This window comes from Polistes canadensis, unplaced genomic scaffold (genome assembly GCF_001313835.1).
Source record: "Polistes canadensis isolate GaletaPanama2010 unplaced genomic scaffold, ASM131383v1 scaffold_157, whole genome shotgun sequence".
Taxonomy (NCBI): Eukaryota; Metazoa; Arthropoda; class Insecta; order Hymenoptera; family Vespidae; genus Polistes; species Polistes canadensis.
This window is the reverse complement of record NW_014569704.1, coordinates 256,504-280,080: the sequence shown is the minus strand read 5'-3', so window position 1 is coordinate 280,080 and position 23,577 is coordinate 256,504. Positions and strand designations below refer to the sequence as shown.

The 23,577-nt window shown below is 29.2% G+C and overlaps 5 protein-coding genes across 5 annotated transcripts in view; 2 read left to right on the top strand and 3 right to left on the bottom strand.

Annotated features, from left to right (window-relative positions):
• The window catches only part of LOC106788929 (cytohesin-1), a 50,815-nt gene extending 43,691 nt beyond the window's left edge, over positions 1–7,124 (bottom strand). The window contains exons 1-2 of the mRNA XM_014752654.1: positions 6,945–7,124; positions 955–1,034 (exon numbers count right to left, since the gene is read on the bottom strand). Of these exons, the coding sequence (XP_014608140.1) occupies positions 955–1,034; positions 6,945–7,023 (159 nt within the window). The 5' untranslated portion in view covers positions 7,024–7,124. The remainder of the gene's footprint in view (positions 1–954; positions 1,035–6,944) is intronic.
• A 128-nt stretch (positions 7,125–7,252) lies between these two features.
• On the top strand, positions 7,253–11,123 carry LOC106788930 (probable aspartate aminotransferase, cytoplasmic). Its single transcript, XM_014752655.1, has 7 exons — positions 7,253–7,517; positions 8,041–8,224; positions 8,612–8,902; positions 8,978–9,234; positions 9,323–9,600; positions 9,815–9,957; positions 10,046–11,123. Exons 2-7 carry the CDS (start codon positions 8,113–8,115, stop codon positions 10,207–10,209), a joined length of 1,245 nt encoding a protein of 414 aa, XP_014608141.1. The 5' UTR covers positions 7,253–7,517; positions 8,041–8,112; the 3' UTR covers positions 10,210–11,123.
• A 771-nt stretch (positions 11,124–11,894) lies between these two features.
• On the bottom strand, positions 11,895–13,219 carry LOC106788931 (small integral membrane protein 8). The gene is made up of 2 exons (XM_014752657.1): positions 12,885–13,219; positions 11,895–12,671 (listed from the first exon to the last, which is right to left on the bottom strand). Exons 1-2 carry the CDS (start codon positions 12,984–12,986, stop codon positions 12,513–12,515), a joined length of 261 nt encoding a protein of 86 aa, XP_014608143.1. The 5' UTR covers positions 12,987–13,219; the 3' UTR covers positions 11,895–12,512.
• Positions 13,220–13,551: 332 nt separating this feature from the next.
• On the top strand, positions 13,552–16,850 carry LOC106788942 (phosphate carrier protein, mitochondrial). The gene is made up of 6 exons (XM_014752686.1): positions 13,552–13,651; positions 13,739–13,910; positions 15,078–15,238; positions 15,347–15,583; positions 15,873–16,169; positions 16,250–16,850. The coding sequence occupies exons 2-6, from the start codon at positions 13,772–13,774 to the stop codon at positions 16,475–16,477; spliced, it is 1,062 nt and encodes a 353-aa protein (XP_014608172.1). The 5' UTR covers positions 13,552–13,651; positions 13,739–13,771; the 3' UTR covers positions 16,478–16,850.
• Positions 16,851–16,870: 20 nt separating this feature from the next.
• On the bottom strand, positions 16,871–20,998 carry LOC106788941 (solute carrier family 26 member 10). The gene is made up of 10 exons (XM_014752685.1): positions 20,437–20,998; positions 20,037–20,309; positions 19,467–19,642; positions 19,223–19,387; positions 19,055–19,159; positions 18,831–18,964; positions 18,588–18,750; positions 18,308–18,508; positions 17,968–18,216; positions 16,871–17,883 (listed from the first exon to the last, which is right to left on the bottom strand). The coding sequence occupies exons 1-10, from the start codon at positions 20,540–20,542 to the stop codon at positions 17,446–17,448; spliced, it is 2,010 nt and encodes a 669-aa protein (XP_014608171.1). The 5' UTR covers positions 20,543–20,998; the 3' UTR covers positions 16,871–17,445.
• Positions 20,999–23,577: the final 2,579 nt, after the last annotated feature.

The window sequence follows — 23,577 nt, the reverse complement described above, 5'->3', positions numbered from 1 at the left end:
GACATAATAAAACAAAGCATTTTTTAACTCGTATCCTTCACCTATTTAATAAGTAGAACCTTGTAGCGCGTTCCGATAAAAATCTTGCCTCGGAATAACTGATCGTGAAAGTGTTAAGGTTCCATACATAAAGAACGAATTTGAAAATAAACAAGAATTTTGACGATGATATCAATCGGCTTATCGGCTTTTAAAAACAGATCGAGTTCGACGGCACGTAAAAAGAAGCAATCACTACCAACGTCATTGTTCTATCTTATACGAATATGAGTCACTTCGTTAGACAAATCTTTCATGAATGAGATCATTCTTTTTATAACTTGTTCTCTTAATTCTCTCGTGAAATTAGAACGACCTTTCTCCTCCTTTCAATTAATGACTTACACATATACACATGTACATATCACTAATATTTAGAAATTGTGAGATTTGTCGAGAACAAATTTGAACAAATGATATGAATCGTTTGTCTTACTTTCAATTGGACCAAGTTACGCATAAACAAATTGACTGCAAGTTTCTACAAAATTCAGTTATCCGTGTCATATGTTGAAAAGTATATGTACTACCTTGCAAAACGATTCATTATACCAATATTAATTCATACAAATTTGCTTGATACCGCCATGATAAGTAAAATGCAAAATGGTTCACAGTAAAAAATTAATTAACGTATTTGTGTGCGTGTACGTTTGTATGTGTTATTAAAATTTAATTTGTGAGATTCGTAGAATATAAAATGTATGAAGTTATATGGGTCAGTATGGCCTTCATTGACAAAACCAGGCCCAATGCAAATTTAGTAGAATCATGATCGGTACAAGTATTACTATGTTGCAAAGAACGAGGTCGTGAATAAACGAAGGAAAGGGGAAAGGAGAACACTAACGATGAAAGAGAGATGGAAATAAAAAGAGTGGGAGAAAAATGGGACAACACGAATATCGGACTCACTTGTATCTCCAACAGCAACTCTGACTTCTTTCGTCTTATGTCTATTAGAATCTTCTGTTGCTCCGGCGTTAGATCTGCAACTATACATATACATCTAAATTAATAATCAAACTAAATAGGTCAAAAGTTCCTAGATTAATTTTTGTTTAATTAATTACTCTAATATATCTAAATAATAAATCTAAATAAATGTGTAACAAGATTTTTATCATATATTGGACTATAAAAATTAATACAACAAATTATCTCATAAAAATAAATAGAAATGTATGTATTTATTTACATATCGTTTAAAGTTAATTTTCGATGTTTCATTTGTCGCGTCAATGTTCAAATATATTCCTAACTTGAGATAACAATCTCAAATATCCTAATAGATTGGATTACTTAATTACATTAAGTGGAGGTAATTAAGACTCAACGGATATCGTATTTTCTTTAATCGACGTGTTATGCAGTTAGTGCTTATATAAACGTAAACAAGTAAGGAAGTAGCAAGTTAAGCATAAAATATATATATTCATTTAGTTTAGATCGATTATTTATACTATTTTTATACGAGAATTTCCAATTTGATGTGCTTACAAGGTGTTCCACATTTAACCATGCATAATCTATACGATGTCTAACCCCTATAAAGTAACCTATAAAATATATAACTTATATATTGGTTAAATAGGTATATAAGCTACACAATGTATTGATTTATAAGTAATCTAAACATATTTAATATTTTATAACGATCTAAGAGAGGAGATAATAATTTGCATAAAATAATATTAATTTTAATTATTTAGATATATTTTTTATAAATATTCTAAATTATGATCTAATAAAATGACACAATGCTTGTAATAAAATTATTATTTATTTAAATGCAAAAAACATTGAAAACAGCAGCATAATTTATTTGACGCAACCCAACATTACCTATACAAAATAAAATTCATTTACATAATTAACAATAAGACTACAAATTGAATGCCATTATTGAGAAAACTAGTCTGAAACAAGATTCCAACGTATAAATACAGAGTAAAATAAAATCATTCTGTTTATAAGAGATAAATAAAAGAAGATGGTATCTTCGAGTGATGATATCGAGCACATACACGGGAACGGTAGAACTCATTAGAAACAATTTAGTGAAAGATCTAAAAATAGATCCACTTCGAATTAAGGCTGGGGTCGTGTCGGTAGTTTCACTAAATAAACGCAAATGGGATTAGACGTTGAAGGGGAACAAGTGGACAACGGCGGATAGGTCTCTTGCATTTGTGTCGGGCACCTTGAACCTCCCTCGTGCCCACCTCACTTTCCTCCATCCCCTGTTTGTTTCCTTTCTCGGTCGGTACCACGATGCGCCATCATTATTCTCCACTATCTTTCCTACTTGTGCCATTTGTCTTAACAAATGCATCGAGAAATGAGACCGTGTTTCATGCTTTTCATAGATGCCCTGCTTTATGAGTTGACCGCTATTTTCGTTCTTTTTCTATCACTCTACCCTATTTACTTCCAATCTATCATAAAGTGTTTGTTTTTTTTTAATATTCTTAAACAAATTCCTAATATAAACAAAATTAACCTAAAACGCGTCTAAAGAATGTGTAATTAATTTTTTAAATAGCCTAGGAACTTTTGACTCTATAAAACAAAGGTAATTAAATATTTCAGGAAATATAGATATTTTTAAACAAAATACACTATTGTTATTATATGACAGTCAAATAATTATGTTACAAACTATACTTTATTTTCTATGTATATGCATGTATGCATCATATGTGTGTGTATTTGAGCACTAGGCTGAGAAGCACTCGAGAAAGAATGAAGTCTTGTGTATGTAAAGGTAAAGTAGGTTCACCCCACAGGAAACGTTCATTCTAACAAAACACCTGCTTCTTTTACGGTGGTGATGGTACCGTATGAATCCCCTCGTCTCGAAGCCACCTCAAGAGATTATGTAATTCGAACGGGTACACTCACCTCTCTTTTCTTCCCCTCTCTTTTCCTCATTCGACACAAGAAGGAACGGAAAGTTGAGGTCAGGTTAGCTAGATTACAAGCCGTCACTGCTGCGGAACAATTAGAAACTGTTGCTTCGCGTTACTCCTTACCGTTTTAATGAGGTCGATGCTCGATACAAACCGATCTCCCTTAATCTTACAAAATCATTTAATCAAATTCCAATCCAGCAATTACAAAATTTTAGTATAGATTTCTACGAGACGTTCATTTGTCTAATTGATTAATCTCACTCAAGAAAAAGTCGAGAAAATTGATCGAATTCTATGTGCCATTGATTATAACAGTAGATTAAGTAAAAAAATAAAAAGTAAATTGATTTTATGATTTTTCTTTATAAATTATATAATATATATTGTTATTTATTATAATCTATTATAAGTATATATTATAATAAATTTTTACAAAGTAGACTAATTGTGTAAGTTAAAAAATGGAAAATTATTTTTCTTCTATTTTTTTAAAATTAGTATTTTAATATTATTTTTTTATTAACTATTGTTAAGCTTAATTATTTAAAATATAAAACATTAGGTATTGATCAAGTAAATTGTTGCTAAAATTAAAAAATATTTCTCAATTGAAATTAATTATTTTCGCTTGTGAATGGTTCGTAAATTAGGAAGGGGAAGTAGTTTCTATCAGGAATACTGTAGCCGCAGAAAGTAAGATAGTGTAGCAGTAGTTCCTTATTGTTTATCACGCGAAAAATTGCAAAAGCGAAGAATGATTCATGAAGCATAACATGAGAATTATTTCTGTAGGATTTATGAGCCGTGTTATTAAGATTTTTTTCTCGAACGATAAAATAAGAAAAGAAATTATTTTATCTTTGTGATCATTTTGTTTTCTTAAGAAAAAAAAAAAATCTCCGACAAAATGGCGATGATATTTTGACAAACTTGGATAAAAGAAAATGAAAGAGCTAGTTTTAATAGTCTTTGAGAAAAAGAAAAAGTATATTTTATCATCGAAGTTATTTAATTATCGTATTATTCATTTTAAAAGCGTATCAACGTTCAAACTCAAAGTTCATTAATTCGATCTAGATAACTTGAATTTATTTAATATTAGATCGAATTATTCTCATTCTACTTTAATTTTGATCGAATCGACTGATCAAGTTTCAGTAGTCACTTTCTTCTAGTTAAATTTGCATAACTAATATCTTTTAGTCGATCTAAGAATATTTTTTATTCAAGAAAATTTCTTTTGAAATTCCTTTTCCATGAAACTTTGAAAAGGAACTCGGTGTCACAACTTTCCTCTTTCCTTCTTTCTATCGTTTTTCATTTCCTTTTTTATTCGAACTAAAATTAGCATATCTTTATGCTTCCTCGATAGATCAAGTTTTTCAAAGAGAAGAAAAAAATAAGAAAATTTATTTTCCACGAGAATTCCTAAACGAATTCGGTCAATTTAGAAACTTTTTTGGTTGTTTTTAGTTTAACTTTTACTTTCCAAACGTGTCTAAATTTTTATCTATCGGTGGAAAAAATAATATTAATAATTAATAATTAATAAAATATTTTTCAATGGAAATTAAAATCTGAACGTTAATTTTTTGCGGCAATTCGAAAATTTCGAATTCAAAGCGGTGCCATCTAAACTTTATTTAAATTTTGTTGTTTTTTGTTTCCTTTAAATTTTAAGTTTCAAAGCACAATGATGGAGTGTAAAGAAAAGACGGATCGATCTTGTCGGCTAATCGTATGCCGCGCACGTGCAAAATTCAAAGCGTGCGTCCATTCAGCGTATTATTATCATACGCGTCGATTACTATTGTATAGTAAGAAAAGAGAAGTGTGTATACACGTATACACGTATACACGTTATGCAGGTTGTACACGTTATACGTAGTATACGTAGTACGTGCTTTCTCAATAGCTTTTAACCGTCAAAGCCATGATAAGAATCAAGTTCGCTTCGCATAGCGAACGACTGATTAAGACGATGAGTTGTATTTGACTTTTAAGAGACTTACAATTAGTTATCGGGAAAAAGAAGATAAAGAAAAAGGAGAAAAGAATGTGTACGATAGGTCGATGTTATCGAAATGAAGAAGAAAAAACAATACAAATGAAGCCAAGATAAACACATTTAATCCTTTATTCCATATTATTCTCTCTTATTTAAATTAAAACTCTGGCTCATGTGTGTATATGCTTGTAGGTATGTGTTCTAATAAAAATAATGTATCTCTGATTGATTAATGAACAATTAAAAATTATAACTTGCCAAAAATAAATTGGTTCAACTTAAATGCCGTTCTATTTTATTGATTATACGAACGAATGAAAATGAAATATAATTGTTATATATAAAAATTGTTCTAAATTCATAATAAATAATATTAAATACAAATACTCATAACCGATTGAACCTCAGACATAACAAACAATAAGAAAAATTAAAATAAAAGTGATAATATAAAATAATAGCAGTTAGGTTTTACTCTGTATAAAACAAGTATAAATATATACTAGAATGTTCAATAGAGTGGTCAGCGAGTACGTTCATGAATATTTCTTTCACTAGCAGCAGACATTAAACTTCCTGAAACATCTGATTAACCTACTCTCCTCCTCGAACACAATATAACACAGAAGACGTAACGAACAAACCGTAATGGTATTTAAATAAAGGCTGTTGCATTATTTCCTTCCTATTTCAAACTTCTAATCAGTTAGATCCTTACAATCTCGCCATTAATATTTATAGACTACGAAGAAGGACGGATTGGTAAAAGTAAATAAAGAAGTAAACAGAAAACAAGCCAATAAGGATTAGTTTCGATCAGAGACGCGTTCCTAGAAGCGTTTTTGCTCGACTGTCACGACTACATCGAGTTTTGTACGCACACGCACATACAGACAACACACATATATATTTATACACACAATCCCATATACATAGTACACACACATATAATATACATAGCATTCTGTACATTGGCTGCACAGAGCGTCTTTCGAGAGAGAAAGAAAGAAAGAAAGAAAGAAAGAAAAAGAAAGAAACAAACAAACTCTAAAGAGTAACGACGAGCTCCGAATCACCGAGAGGACATCGACGTCAACGACGACATAGTCGTCACGTTTGTCTTTCAATACGTAACTAAAAAAGACAACACGGAAACAACAAAGCCATCGGGAGACGAGATTCACCGTTAGTTGCCTACTAGACCGACTTTAAAATCCTAACACCTAAATTATACCAACTATTACATATTCATTTCCTGTGCGAAATCTGCATCATCGATTCAGATGTTCGTTCTCTCTCTCTCTCTCTCTCTCTCTCTCTGTCTCTCTCCCTTTCTTTCTAGCTGTCATATCAAAATAATCGAAAGATATCGACCATTCTTCTTTCGGAAAAAAAGTCTACTTGGATTTAACACTTGTCCTTTTTTTGTAAAGTCTTGATATTACTTGCCTTTTTTCATTTTGTTATATATATATAAATAAGAAGGCTTGACATAAAGATTAAAAAGAGAAAAGATAAAAAGAGAGAAAAAATTGTGAGAAAAATGTTTCCTATTCTTCCTGGGAAATCGGAGACACGTATAGTCTTCCGTGCATCGAGCCGAAGACGACAGGGATACAGCGAGATGGAGAGGACAAGATTAAAAAAGCAAAAGAGCAAAAGACCAAAAAAGCAAAAATGCAAAAGAGCAAAAGAGAGAGAGAGAGAGATAGAAAGAACGACAGACGATGACTTCCCTTTAGGTTTTGTTTACAAGTTAAAAGGAGAGGAAAAGTAAGTGCATGGCGCTTGCGCTTTTCCACGGGATAAGCCTTTTTCCAGATCTTGGCAGGATCCGAGATTCGTTTATATATCGAATCGAATCGTATCGTATCATATCATATCGTATCGTATTATATCGTATCGTACAGTATCGTATTGTGTTGTGTCGTAGTGGTCCATAATTGTTTATTCTTCATCATAATAATCAACAATTATCTTACCCGCCGTGCCAAACTGGTCACCTTGATGAGTACTGCAATGAACTCCCGCACCGGCCAGACCATCCAGATCCTGCCACATTTCCGTAGGCTCGCACTCTCTCCGGGCACACGCGCGCACAGAATCTCACCCACCCTCACTCGAACGGCGCCATTTTCACTCTGCGCGCTACCCGACCGCGTTATCGTTCCGAGCCGAATCGACCCTACCGCCTCTATCGGTGCTTTAAAAGAACTCGCAATTACTCGAACATATCGTTCACGTTGGTAATGTAGACTTCGTCGTTATCGATCGTTAATGAAAACTTTTTTAACACGTTGAACGCCCACCTTGAATCGGTGGAGTTTCTCCCGGGGCCCAAATCTTTGATATTGTTTTTAAGCAACCCATTACGTAAAAAGAAGAATACTATAAGCCTCATAAAGGCCTCGAAGTGGGAAATGCGATAAAAGTTCCGAAAAAAGAAAACCTTCGAGAACAAGAAAATTGTGACTGCGGCGCCAGCGGAAACATAGTCGTCCACCCAGGCATGGACGAAGGGGCGTTCAACGTGTTCATTGGAGTCAAGAATTGATGTATTGTTCTTTCTTTTCTATTACAGATTGTAGAATATTTACGAATAATATTTAAGTATACGGAATTTTATTGACTTTATTATGTAAGATTAAATATTTTAAGAAATAGATTTGTAGTAGAAAAAAATATGTATATCAGAATGTTAGAATTATTTTCTAAAGTTTAGAAAAGTTTATGACGCATTTGAAATATTTCATTTGAATTTTAATAAAATTTATTTGTAATAAGAGATAAAGATGATATTTTTCGAAAGAGATTGTTACGTATCGACGTTATAACGTCACATATCATCGATATTATTGATATTATTAAGAGATTGCGTAATTAAAATGCTTTATTAAAATCGTCTCCGACTGTTTCGTGCGCACATTTTATAATAAACTTGACCTTTGTTTAATTAATTTGACCATGCTAATAAAAATACTATAAAAAGTGAAATTTACGTTGTAATATTAATTAAAACATATAGATACGATAACGTTGTCGTAAAAAGTTACATATCAAATCTTAACTAATTTCCAGAGCTCTTGTTGATTTTATCTTCCATTTTTCATAATCGTCGAAGCTCAGTTGAGCTTGAGCCAGTCAGCTGAAATGAGCACGAGATTCTCGGGGATCGAATTGGGACCTCCCATCGAGGTTTTCGCATTAACAAAAGCTTTCAACGATGATACTTATGAGAAAAAAGTTAATTTGGCTGTAGGAGGTATGTAAAAAATCTGATCATTATGCATATACGATTAAATATTTTATAATATCATAAGTATGATCATTTCGTCATAATTGTAAAAATAAAATTACAAAAAAAATACAAAATATCTATACTTTTATCTAAATTATCTTTAATTGCAATATGTCTATATGGATTAAACTTTTTAAAAAATATATAATCAAAGTTATCTTCGTGTGATAATTAATATCTTTTTTATCTTTACGACTATGCTCTTGAATGACCTTTGCAATACATCAATTATATAAGCTATGCTCTTCTATACTTGAAAAATATTTTAATGATTAATATGTGATGTAAATACATGAATATTTATATTATATTAAAGATAGAAACCAATCGATTCTATTAATTTTTTTTTAGCTTACCGTACATCTGAAGGTAAACCATGGGTATTACCAGTCGTAAAAAAAGTGGAAAAACAGCTGGCAGCTGACGAATTACAAAATCATGAATATCTTCCAATATTGGGCTTGGATTCCTTCTGCCAAGCTGCTACAAAAATGTTGTTAGGTCCTAATTCTTCTGCCATTGCTCAAGGACGTGCTTTCGGTATTCAAACTCTTTCTGGTACCGGAGCATTAAGAGTTGCTGCTGAATGTTTAAGCCGTATCCTACATTATGACACATTTTATTATAGCAAACCTACCTGGGGTAAGAGTAATAGTTTAATTTAATTTAATAGAAGTAATAATGACAATTATTTTACCAAGCGATATTACTTTATAGAAAATCATAAACTTGTTTTCTTGAACGGTGGGTTTAAGAACGCTTGCGAATATACATATTGGGATTTCAAAAATCGCAGAATCGACTTAGATGGAATGCTTAGAGATTTAAAAAATGCTCCAGAAAATTCAGTCATTATTTTGCATGCTTGTGCGCACAATCCTACTGGTTGTGATCCTACACCGGAACAATGGAAACAAATAGCTGATGTTATAGAAGCAAGTCGATTATTCACAATATTCGACAGTGCATATCAAGTACTTATTTATATATTACTCTATTAAATATCACAAATATTTATTATAAAATATTATCAATCGTGTTATAAATAAATTTTATTTTTAGGGATTTGCAAGCGGTGATTTAGATAAAGATGCATTCGCCGTACGCATGTTTGCTGAACGCGGGATAGAATTTATTTGCACTCAAAGTTTTGCCAAAAATTTTGGTATTTATAATGAGAGAGCCGGTAATATGGTTGTGGTAATGTCGGATGCGAAAGAAGTCGTTCAATTAAAATCTCAAGTGACGTTAATTATACGAGGAATGTATAGTAATCCGCCCAATCATGGAGCACGCATAGTATCAACTGTGCTTAATAATCCTGATCTTTGCAAAGAATGGTATGTTTTAACTATTTGAGTCCCATTGGTTTTTAAAAAAATTGTGTCGACAAATACCAAACTATATATCAATTGTACATTACATTTCAATAACATGGCATTTTTCGACATGAAATCTAAACAGTGCAATCACGCTGCTTGGAACTCAAATGGTTAGAGAATATATTGTTATAATAATAAGAGTTCATTTTAATATTGCACATTAATAACATAGGAAAGGACATATCCAAACTATGTCAGGAAGGATAAGAGAAATGCGAGAAGGATTATATCAAAGATTACTTAAGTTAGGAACGCCAGGCACGTGGGAACATATAACAACACAAATAGGAATGTTTTCGTACACAGGCCTCAGTGGTATGCTTGAAATATCTCTCTACATAATATATAAATAATTAATTCAAAAAAAAATATTTTAAAAATATATATCATATTAAATTTGCAGAAAGACAAGTGAAGCATTTATTGGATCACTTTCATATCTATCTACTACGCAGTGGACGCATAAATATTTGTGGACTGACCGAACATAATTTGGATTATGTAGCAAAAGCTATTCATGAAGCAGTAACATTATTCCCTCAAGGAGAAAATGTTTGCAGCTGTTGATGATACATTTTTTCAGACTTGACATCATAATATAATAAATACAAAAATCATCTATTAGTCACTGACAGTGTGGCAACTATGTTGAAATATTATAATATGTTATACTTTATGAAGTCATAGTAGTTATACTTTATGAAGTAGTAATTTCAGTGATAGGTTTGCATTATTTACTGCTACTGTTCAGTTTACAAATTTTTAAAATAAGATCTTATGTTCTCATCACACTTCAAAAGCATAAAATTTACATGCATCGTTATTTTATGTTGGAAAGTACAAAAAGTATTGTCAATAACAAAGTATACACCCATCGGTGCAAATAGGTTTGATATGCTCATATATAAAATAGTATTTGTAAAATTAATAATATAATTAGCAGATGAAAACAAGGAACAAATTGCTCTGTGTGGCAAAAAAGGCTGATGTATGAACATAAGGTCAATATTTAATGAAATGTAATAATTATAATAGCGAAAATTATGGTGGTGGTCCAACTAAAGAACAGTACAAAGTTAATGCATAATTAAATATTGAACTTTCATATTAACCCTTTCGCTCCGACGGGCGTATATATATGCTATCGAAAAGTGGGTGATCAGATACAAAAAAACGCGCTCCGTACATAGCAATCATATCTTGTCACAAGTGCGCTATAGCGAAAGGGTTAATGATGTTCAAGTTTTATTATAGCATCACTTTAATACAAAACTAAAGATTTAAAAAAAAGAAAAAGTAATTTTCTTGATCAAATTAGTTTTTCATACGCATATTATAGTACATGAAACAAAAAACGTAAATCGTGCCAAAATTCTGTTTCCTGGTACTGAAAATGTGCATTAGATGTGTTCTAAGAAAAAAAAAAAAGAATTCAAGAAAATAACAAATCTTGTCATATATATATATATATATATATAAAAATGAAGATCAATTTTTTCTCTATTTTTTTTAGGCATTTCAAAGCAGAGATTCCATATTTATGTATATATTAAACTAAAAGTTCTTACTAAACTAGATCAAACAAAAAATGTCCACGTGTTGATAGATTATAAATATGTTGTTAATGTAATATTTGCAAACAAGATATATGATTGTTATATATATTATAGTTAATGTTGGGGTAACAGTGATTCTCTATAAAATGCCCTCGTAAATCAAGTAATCTGTGAAACATCTGCACATCGTACACATTGCCCGCTAATTCATAAACACAGCCAATTAAAGCACATTTTATAAATTGACCGAAACCACCTGGGCATTTTATAAAATGTAGGTTTCTCCACATTAACCATAACATAAACATATGATGAATAATTTACATATATTTTTTTAGCACTATTGTTAAAGTTTATATACTTAAAGAGTATATCTTAACATTGAAAGAGAGAATAAATATTACCAAGTTTTCTTCCAAATGTAATACGACTGCCAATGAGATAGGCTAACAAAAATCTTTTTAAAAATAGGGAAAATACTTTTTTACATATTTGTATTGTACCAAACGATATGACAAGATAAAGTGTATATTTTTAAAATCATAGTCTACCTGATCAGTGTAAAAAATAAAAATAAATAAAAATTAAAAAATAGTCACGTAGGGGCATAAAATATTATTGATCGTAAGCATTTAGAATAATCTGAGCATTTACGTACTATAAATATGATACGAATCAAAGAAAACACACGCAATCTGTTATCTAATATTTGTAACTATATTATATTCAGACAAATATACATATTCTCCTCATATGATTTATAAATTTATAAATCATATTATTAAACGTATTAACTGTATGTGTGTGTGTGTTAATTGATAATTTATATCTGGTAAATAATATAATAAACTATACAAACTATAAAAGTGATATTACACAGGTTGTTCACAAAAGATGCATTGCTTAATGTCTTCCACCATCTTAGTGTTTTAAAAATAATTATGTAGACTTTGAAGGACTAATGTGTACGTAATATTTACAAAAATAAATAATATATTTTTTTCTGTTTCATTTAAATATATACACATATTTATTCCTAATTAGATATAATTATAAAGTGCAACATTTTTACAGGGCATACGCAAATAACGTTGAACGAGTGTTAATGTAAATAGCGATATTATACTTGAAGGCTCGAAATGACAATAAATTACTCTTCCTCTTATATCTACTCGTATTTATGAATTCTTCATTATTAAAACATGACCATCGAAGATCATAAATTAAATTTTTAAAAATACAATACAACTCTGATTTCTCTTAACATCATTCTTATTAAATCGAAATATGTCTTTTGTGAACATTTTGGTAAAATTAATCTAGCCATTTAGAAGTTTTGTTTTTAAAAGTAATATTCCCATCTGCTTGTACGGATTCATGATAATCAGTGCCATCATGTTTATATCTCATGTAAAATAAATACCCTGAACAAGTAAGCATTGCCATAACCCCAAAAAGCATTATGCCCTTATTCTGAAACAAATATAAAGTATGATATAAATATACAATTAATTTTCATTAATTTTAATTATAGTTTTAATTATGTTAGTATAAATATATTAAGGTAAGTAGTAAGTAATGTTGTTTTTTAAGTTATATCGTTAAGATTGTCATGAAAAAAAATTACAAACATATTAAAAGAAAACAACATTACTAAACCTTATATAAATAAATTATTGATTTTACCGGCTTAACATACAACTCATAATTAACGGCACGAAATAATGTCGTACTTCGTAATGAGCGTATGCCATCACCTGGTGCTGATTCTTTAGTTTTATCTTTCATAGGTTATTATTATTAATAACAAAACGATGAACACCGCTATTCTCCTACACAAAAGTAAAATTAAAGTACTTAAATATGAGAAGAATGCGGCTGAAATATAGCAACGTTGCCATAAGAAAAAAATTTTAAATTGAATTTGTTTAAAAAATATAACAAATAACAATAAATAAATTAAAAAAAAACATAAACGCAATGTAATAGTATTTATAATAATAAAAAAATTTAATTACAGTAAATATAACAAAACAGTTATATTTAATAATGCCTGAAAACCAATCAAATTGAATATTAGATAATCGATTGAATTTAATTGTCTGCAATTGGTTGGATTAAAGTAATGGCGAATACTTCAATAAATTTCAATTTTATATTACAGAAATATATCTAACTTTTATAGAATAAATAAAGAAATAAAAATATTTAATTTATAATTTGATAAGAGATATTTTTTTCAAAAATCATAATCTAAAATGAAAAAATTATAGAAAAAATAACATAGCGTATAAAATCCTCTAGATGTCGCATATTCATTCGAATAGATTAATTTGAATACTGTACCATCTATGACAGCGTTCATATCATGGTTCTGTCAGTATAGAAAACTCCTTGCCTTTTCCACTCTCTTTCATCTACGCGGAGGTGAGAGTTGCGTCTGCAAAGATCTTGTATGTCATGTTAAATTAAAGTTTTCTTTTTTTTTAAATATAATAATCTATATATATATATAAATAATCATATGGTGTTTTATTCAGGTGAAGTGTTTTATTCAAAGGAAGACAGGAAAGATGTGGTCGTCATTATGGGAAACAGCTAAATTATCACCATTTTCAACACCTTTTACCAATGTTAGGTGTCAGGGTCAAGATGAGAGTATGCAAACGCTCGTTAAAAATCGCACCATCTCGGCTGCTTCCGCTAACGGCGGTCAGTATAATTTTGGAACAAATTTTATTAATTAAAAAAAATGTTTGTTTAAGCAACAATTTCTAACAGAAAAGATATTTCATTCTGATGGTTGAGAAGTTCAAAAAATGATCTAACTACTAGTATCTTAATGAGTCGATTGCAAAGTTATGAAGGAAAATTCTTAGTAATCGAATTTCAAAAAATTTACATGCTTTCCTTCTTATTTAACAGAAACGATCTAGATCGTTTTGTTCGCATGTGATACGGTGTTACATAATATGTACTTCATGTAAAAATCATTACTATGGTATCTTGTCGCAACGGTGACATAGCCTCGATACTTCGTTAGCCTCCTTTAATACTCGGGAAAATTATTATCGAGTTATTTAACAAAAGATGAAACTTCGATAATATCATCGTTTATTTGTATTTTTATTTTATTAGCTAATAATTATGTAACTTTTAACTCACCGCATTCAAATTTTTTACGAGAATATGAGGGAGGGAGTTGCTTTGCATGTGTCGTATTCAATGTCGCGTATAATATGCAATACAATGAATTTTTATAAATTTTGTATTAATAATTAAGATGAACAATTGTTTATAAATAATTGATACGAATTAGAACGTAAGAAGAATTGTCATTAGCGTGTAATCTACTCATCATATCGAAATAATGTCGGTTGCATAAGGAGCGGCCATTTTGTCTAAGATGCATGCCGATCTTGGTTTCGGAACTTTCAAATGATACTCGAACTAAAATAATGATTAACATTGCCTTTGAATGATGACCGCGACCGAGTAGTCAACCTAATGCTTTTCTTTCTACTAGAATGGTTTATTATTAGAATAGGGCAAGGTAGCAGATCCGTTAAAGACGATCTTGAAATCTTGCCAAATTCGAATTCCGAATGCACGAGTTTATCAGCTGATCGATATCGTCTATTCGATTCTACTCGTTTTCTTTTTTTTTGCTTTTAATTCTCAATGAACTCGAATATGAGGGTGGGCTAAACATTTTTGAGTCTCAACAAAAAGAAATTTAAATTTTTATACAAAAAAATAATTAAGTTTGATTGAACAAAAATTATTTTTATGTCAGGCTTAAAACTTTTCAACACATTCACGTGGGTTATATATGAAAAAAATCTTATAATCTTTTTGATATTTGAATTATCTTTACAGATAGTTGCGAGTTTGGTTCTAACAAATACTTTGCACTATGTGGACTTGGAGGAATTTTATCTTGCGGTATAACTCATACCATGGTTACTCCATTGGATTTAGTTAAATGTCGCATTCAAGTAGACCCTGCCAAATATAAATCAGTTTTCAATGGTTTCCGTGTACGTGAATACAATCTTTATTTCAGTATATATATTCTCATTTATGAAAGATTAATCTATTGCAGACCAAAAAAATAGTATATATTTAAATATATTATTTTTGAATAGGTAACTCTAGCCGAAGATGGAACTAGAGGTTTAGTAAGAGGATGGGCACCTACATTCTTTGGATATTCCATTCAAGGAATGTTCAAATTTGGACTTTATGAAGTTTTTAAAGTTTATTATTCTGCTCTTGCTGGTGAAGAGACATCTTACGAATACAGAACTAGCTTGTATCTTATTTCTTCTGCATCCGCAGAATTCTTTGCAGACATTGGTTTAGCTCCGCTTGAAGCTGCAAAGGTAATTTCTTATTTTTTTTATTATATAATAATTTTATAATAAAGTCAATGGAGTCAAAGATTTACTGACTTATATGCACAGATTGAAATCTTTAATTTTATATCCCATTAACCCTCTCAATTTTACACCTTTGCTCAGTTCATACTACACTTCGTCCTTGCATTGTTGTATCCTTGTCATTTATTTTGTAAGTTTTTAATATTTTCATTCCTTCTTTTTAGATAATTATATTTTTTAAATATATTAAAATTAATAATAATAAGCATAGTCAAATATTTCATTTATATAGGTCAGAATTCAGACCATGCCAGGCTTCGCAAATACCTTACGAGAGGCATTCCCAAAGATGTATGCAGATGAAGGTCTTGGCGGTTTTTACAAAGGTCTGGTACCTTTATGGTTACGTCAAATCCCATATACTATGATGAAATTCGCATGCTTTGAGCGTACGCTTGAATTATTGTACAAGTACGTAGTACCTAAGCCAAGGTTAGAATGTACCAAAGGAGAACAGTTAGTAGTTACCTTTGCTGCTGGTTATATTGCTGGTGTATTCTGTGCTGTTGTTTCTCATCCTGCTGATTCGGTAAGTATACCAAACTATAAGATTATATTAATTACAGAATAATTTTTATTTACTATCATTTATATTTAATTTCTCTTAAGGTTGTATCCAAACTTAATCAAGAAAAAGGTGCTACTGCTGGCGACGTATTGAGGAAACTTGGTTTTGCCGGTGTGTGGAAAGGACTGGGACCTAGGATCATTATGATTGGTACTTTAACAGCAGCTCAGTGGTTCATTTACGACGCAGTTAAAGTTTGGCTACGCATGCCACGTCCACCACCACCAGAAATGCCAGAATCTCTTAAGAAGAAATATGGTCTTGCTTAAATACCATTAATGGTCAAATTTTTTAATTGGATCGTGAACAAGATCACAGTTAGAGGATAAAACTATAGGAAAATTCAACTAATTTCATACGTAATAACATTGTTGAACAATGTCCAATGACAGTTTATTTTCTTGTGTATTTATTCATCAGTAAGTTAAACTCTCATCAATGAAGGCAACACTGCCAGACTATATTAGAAGTGAGAATAAAACTAATAATATTCTTAGTTCTATAATTCCATGATGAAAACAGAATTAAAAGAAAAAAAAAACTAGCGCTTTCGTGAGACGGAATCGTGACAGCTATTGTTACACAATGTAACTGTGTACTGTTACTGTATATATGAGTGGTCATTGTAAATAAACAAAATGATTACTCGATTAAATGGTTTCTTGTCTTCTATATTTTAATTTCCCCATATCATTTTTACTTTTATGTACAAATCTTATTCTATGCTTTCGACTTAATTTTTCATGTTTGTTTGTACCACGGATTTCAGGACATCCTGTAAATATTTATTTATGTTTATAATTAAATATTATTATTGACAACAGTAGAATATCTTTTTATATCTGTAATAATTATTTTCAAGCTGCCCTATTCGCAGAAATAATATTTTTACATAATTTCAAAAATATATTTGTGCAATTTTATTGTACATAACTGTCATGTATATTTTGTAGATAATAAGATCACAATGCTTGTAGCTAAGCAGTTTTCTTTTAAGTATAAATGTACATTTGTCATTCTCATGCCACATAATAAAAAATATCTAAGTACAACGGTATACTTTGTACTAAAAATTTAAATTGATTTGTTTTCTATTAACATGTGTATATGGTTAAACCTCTCATTATATGAAAGTAGTTAAAGTACTATACAAAAATAATATTTTTGTTTGAATTACATTTCATTTTAATAAGTAAATATATTGTTTATGTATTATTAAGTAAAATGCGAGACACAGTCATCTTGATAAGTTAGCGGATCGAAAATAAGATACAGCGTCTTCTATAGTTGCAAAAATTTTAAATGACAATTCTTTGTATATATACATTTCGCATTTTTTGATCATCTCAAATATTGGACTGGAACAACTGGCTAGATAAAAGTTTATTTGAATTTCAGCAAATTCTGAAGCTATTGCATGTATCGCGTTAACACCTGTCGGATCTATATAACTTATAGCGCTCATGTTCATAATGATACAATGTAACCCATCCTTATGTTCAAAATCTTGTTCATCTAAATGAATCCCCTTTTGTCTAAGTTTCATTCTTTGTCTAATAACTTTTTGCGGATTAATACCAATCAGTTTATGGACTTCAGATTTGAAATGAGCACTATTGGCAAAATTTAAACTTCCGCTGTAATGAAATATTTTAATTCCTTCTATTTCCTTAGCCTGCAAACACACAATAAATAAAATTTGTAATTTAATATTACATGAAATTATTTATATGCAATTATAAAAGTTTTGAAATCTTACCGCTTTGTATCTATTAAGATCTAAATATAAATCTGAATTTGGTATGTGACCTAGTAAACACGTATACGGTCTAATACTTTGTAATAATACACTTGCAAGTGAAACTAATAGTCCTGCTAATAGTCCAATATCGATATTAACTAATATTACAATAAGAAATGTTACAATCCAAATGACAGCATCAGTTTTACTTAATTTCCAAAATTTAATTAATTGCGTAGCTTGTTGAAGCATTCCTTTTAAAGCTACCTAAAAAAAAAGATTATTCAATTATAAGATATTTATTTTTATATTTAAATTATATATATTTTATCATTTTTCCGTTATATATTTTACTTACTACTATAATTGAAGCTAGAACACATCTTGGAAGTGGTTCAAAGAAAGGACCTATCCATAAAAGAATAGTCAATAATATGCAACACGACACAATACTAGCAATCTGAGAACGACCACCTACTGTTTGTTGAATAAGAGATCTACTTAAGGATGCTGAGAATGGCATACATGAAAAAAAGGATCCAACTATATTGCTAATTCCCTACAATTTAAAATAATTCATATAAATATTTGTATAGTATAAGTATGATGAGAAGTTATTTAATAGATGAAATTTTTACCATAGCAAATAGTTCTTGATTGGAGTCAACTTCGTAATTAAGCTTCTGAGCAAATATTAAAGCCATAGACATGGTAATCGTATAAGAGACCATAGTTATCGCAATACTATCTACCGCGACTAAAGGCAGTAATTCTAACGTTGGTAATTCAGCTTGTGGTAATCTGATTTAAGGCACCTTAAAACTGAATACAATTTAATCATTGCAAAACTTAATTCTAACGATTAGAAAAGATATACGTACCCTGTAGGAATGTCTCCCACGTTTTGGATGTTGTACGTTTCGGTTAAATTGCCATATTTAGATACCAAAGTACCAGTAACTACGGCAATCAGTTCTATGGGTATAGGAACACCACATTTTTTTCCGGCCCATGGCTAAGATAAAAGAATTAAAATATATGTGTGTGAGTGTGTTTATTTTTATATAAAACATTTGAATATAAAAAAATAATAAAATAAGCTTACTTTGATAAATTCATTATTGAAGACCATAATAATGATTGCTATTGTCGATACAATCGCAGAAGCAACATTTATATTAGATATTTCTTTGACTATACTAATAACAGTCTGAAATAATTAAAATGATATCACAAATGTTAGCCAAAATATTTGAATATTAATTATACATACTTGAATAAGTTTGAAGTATCCTTTCTGTTTTGGAAGTTTTAATCCCAACAGATCTTTGATCTGTGATAGGAAAACATGGACTGCAGCACCTGTAGTAAAGCTATTGACTAATGTTTCGCTAAGTAATGTACTTATAACTCCTAATCGAAATATATACATTATGATCTAGAAAAATTTCTTTGTTGAATTATATATACAAAAATAAAATTACATAGAAAATAAAGATAGAATTTGGATAACTTACTTGAAATATTCCAACTAATAATGTAATTGCTGTTGCAACTTGGATTGGTGTAAATGAATAATATTCTTTGTCTATTTGTGTAAAAGCTGTATAAGTTGAGTTTCCATGATCGTTTAACGGTAATGAATATGATGTTACAGCTTTACCAGTCATAAGACAGACAACAGCAAATGTCCCTGTATGTAAATGCATTTAATAATTATTAAAAATATAATATTTGTAATGTACAAGTTGTAACGGAATATGTAAAATATGATAAAATGGAAGTCATGCTATCAATCATACTACATATAATAAATGACGCACCATGGTACATAATAAATGAAGAACTACATAATGATCTACAAGTTTTCATCGTAAGAGAGGAAATTCAGTGATTATCTAACAGATATAAAATAAGAATGATAAACCATAGAACAGTTTGTGAAAAGTTGGCTTGAAGACAGATAGAGCATATGTTTGCAATAACATTTTAAATTATTTTTAAATATACAATCAGAGAGCTCCCGAAGTACATCTCACATGTTCTGTTACATTCTGTATATTATCTATAATTTACTAGTTATTTACCCATTGATACATGCTTGGATGTACCAAAAAAGAAATATATTAAAACTGGGAAAAATGCCATATATATTCCAACAACAGGTGGTACATTTCCTAAAAGTGCATAGGCCATTCCTTGCGGGATGTGCATTATGGCTACGGTTAATCCCGAAATAATATCATAAACCAAATCTTCTGTCCATCTGTATCGTTTGAGCCATGTCACTGCTGGTATTGACGAGCTCACACATGATTTCCAATTTTTAGATTGAACTAATTCCTTCACATATTGAGTCACTGTAAATAACCAAATTATTATATCATTAGCATTAAAAGTTAATAATTAAAAATAAATTAGTAGATTATGATTATTACATATTATATTATAAAAAAATATAAACAATTTGTTTAAACATAAACTTACAAGATGTTCTTGGTCGTTCATAATGATAATCCAAGTTTAAAGCTTCTTGTTCATAAAGTGGCCTTTCCACTCGTAATTGCAACAAAACGTCATCCTGTTTCTCCATATTATTGTTCTTTTTATCCAAATAAAATGTAATTTTTCTAATTACAAAAACGAATACAAACGTTTATTAATATTTTTATTTTTAAACAATATTCTCGTCATGTGACTCGAATCTATAACAATAATAGTACAAAAATATTTTCTATCTTTAAAAGTTGATGAATTCGATAGAACTGATCGCATTTCTCTCAAAGATTCGTGGTTAAGTTCTTGAAATTCTACTTCTTAGCTTTTATCGATTTATCATTCAACAATATTTTCACAATTGTAAACATTTATTGTATGATTTATTTTAATGTCATTGTTATACTAATCGACACGTGTGCTTAATCCGCCTAATCCAACGTTAGCTCGGTCACGAGTTATCTCGTGATCTTAAGCTACTACTTAAAAGTGTTTCTCTTTATGATATATCATCGATTATATGTGTGTATTTCTTATTAAGATACAATGGTAATTTTTTTTAATCTTATTTCATTATAATTTCAATAATCAACAATAATTTATAATAATAATAATAATTTATATAATACAACACGATTGTAATTCAAACATTATTATAATATTACATAATAATAATTGTAATAATAATCCTTCGATCTATTTTCATATTTTAATGATACAATTCTGTTTATGTGTGTGCATACACGCATATATGTAGTATAATATTTAAAAATAAATTATCTATACATAAAGGTATTTATAGCACAGATGTACCGCGTTACTTATCAGACGCATTAATCATTTCGACATTATTTTTATAATAATTCTTAACTTTTTTCGTTGTCGTATTTTAATAATTTTATCTTTATATAAAACGCCTTTTGTTCTTCCATGTTTATATAGTCCAATTAAATACAATTATAAACGAAGATCGAAGATTACGCGAATTATCTTTCAGATTTCTTTTTTTATAACCCCTTTATTTGCACTTATTCGTGTCAAAAGATTAATAATAAGTCTTGTAAATAATGTATAATTTTTGTCCTTCTTAGATAATGTGATACAAGAGCTATTTAGTTAAATTAGTTCAAAAATAAACGCAAATCGAGAGGATTTTAATTTAATAATCAAATGTATTTAAAATAATATCACTATTTTGCAATTTGTAATATTAATTATTAATTCAATAGTAGAGGAGAAAGAATATTTAGAAATAATTGTTTTAACGTTCGCGCCAATGACAAAGCTAACATGGCGGATATAATTTGATTCGCTGTTTACTTACCCGGGAATTAAAGTGTTGTTTAAATTTATATATTTGAGATTAATATGTAACTGATAAACTTTAAATATTTGAAACAATTTGCCTTATTATAAGTTCGGATACAAACATGTAAGTAGTTATTATAAGACCGATGATGTTCACTAGTTAAACTACGAAGATAAACTGTATTTTGCAATCGGAAATGAGCTAATCTTCGAGGTTAACTTTATTTATCACAATAATTTAAAACGAATAATTTGTATTTATAGATAAAATGGGTATTGATGTGATTAACACTTAAGACATAAGTGCATGGATACTATAAACATTTATTACGTCACATAAGTACAATTGAACACCAAGGGGTTGCTAAATGATAATTATTGTTTATATTCTTGATACAATTAGTTAGTCATATGCGACTTTGCACAGACATATATATATATATATATATATATATATATATATATATATATATATATANAATCTCTCTCTCTTTTTCTCTATTTCTCTTCATACATTCAAACATCTTTCTTTCTATCTTACAATTACAAACTTTGAGGAATAATAATTATGAATAATTCTAGAAGAATAGTAAATTAAAGCAAATACTGTAACATGTCGATGAGGTAAATATGGAAGGTTTTTTGATTATTATATAAATTCTTTTTTTCTCCATGGAACGAATGAGAATTAAAAAAAATGTATGCGTATTTGAAAAAGTGTTTTTTTTAATTTAAATATACTATTGAACACATTAGAATGTTGGAATTCTCATTTGTGATGATTATAGATAAATATATATTAATATATACATATAAATAATAGATTAATATATTATTAAATATATATAAATTTAGTAGAGAATTTTTTCATTCGATAAGAAATAAATATACAATAATTTGTCGAGAAGATAATATATACATATTGATGTAAAAATAATCTACATACAAAAGAATATATTTTATATAATCTAAAACTTAATGCGACAATTATTTATATGTTTTAAATATACATATTCATTTTACGATATACTTAATGTGTGTATATGTATATATGTACTATATATAATATACCAACAATGCAAAATAATGTACACGCTTGTTGAAAGATCTTTAGAAATAAAAATTTAATATAACCGTTTATTGCAATTCGTATGCCACCAAAAAATGGGCTAACATAAATCACATTTATTGTCAGCTAAATATTTTAATCCTTGTTACAATAAACAAGAGTTAATTGTACTCAAAGAAGACACTCATATGCCCAATATTTTCACATTAATTGCCATAGAAAGTTACACGCACATTCATCCATTATTATTATTATTATTATTATTATTATTATTATTATTATTATTATTATTACTATTATTATTATTACTCAATATTGATTGGCATGTGAAGCAACAAACGGAACAAATAATTCAATCTATTTACACATATTGGTAAATATAATAGTTAACAGTTCCAATATTTGCTTTTTTTCCTTTTTTTTGCATAACGAAAAGCTTTTTTTTAATATTATCAAAATTAACAAAAAATAAAAAATAATAGAAAGTAATGTGTGTGTGTGTGTGTGTTCACCTAAAATATTTAAATAATATTATATAATAAACTATTGAAGAATTTGTGTATTATTAACCTTGAAAATTTGATTAGTGAAGTTTTCAAAAATTGTTTTTAACTACGTGTTGAACTAATAGTCATATTGTACTCTTTGCATTCAGTCTTTGCTTGTAAGTTAAAATAAAAGTCATGTAAATCATAGTCCATGTTAAATATCAAACTCCAAAATCAACTAGGAACTACAAATAGGATAAGAGCGTT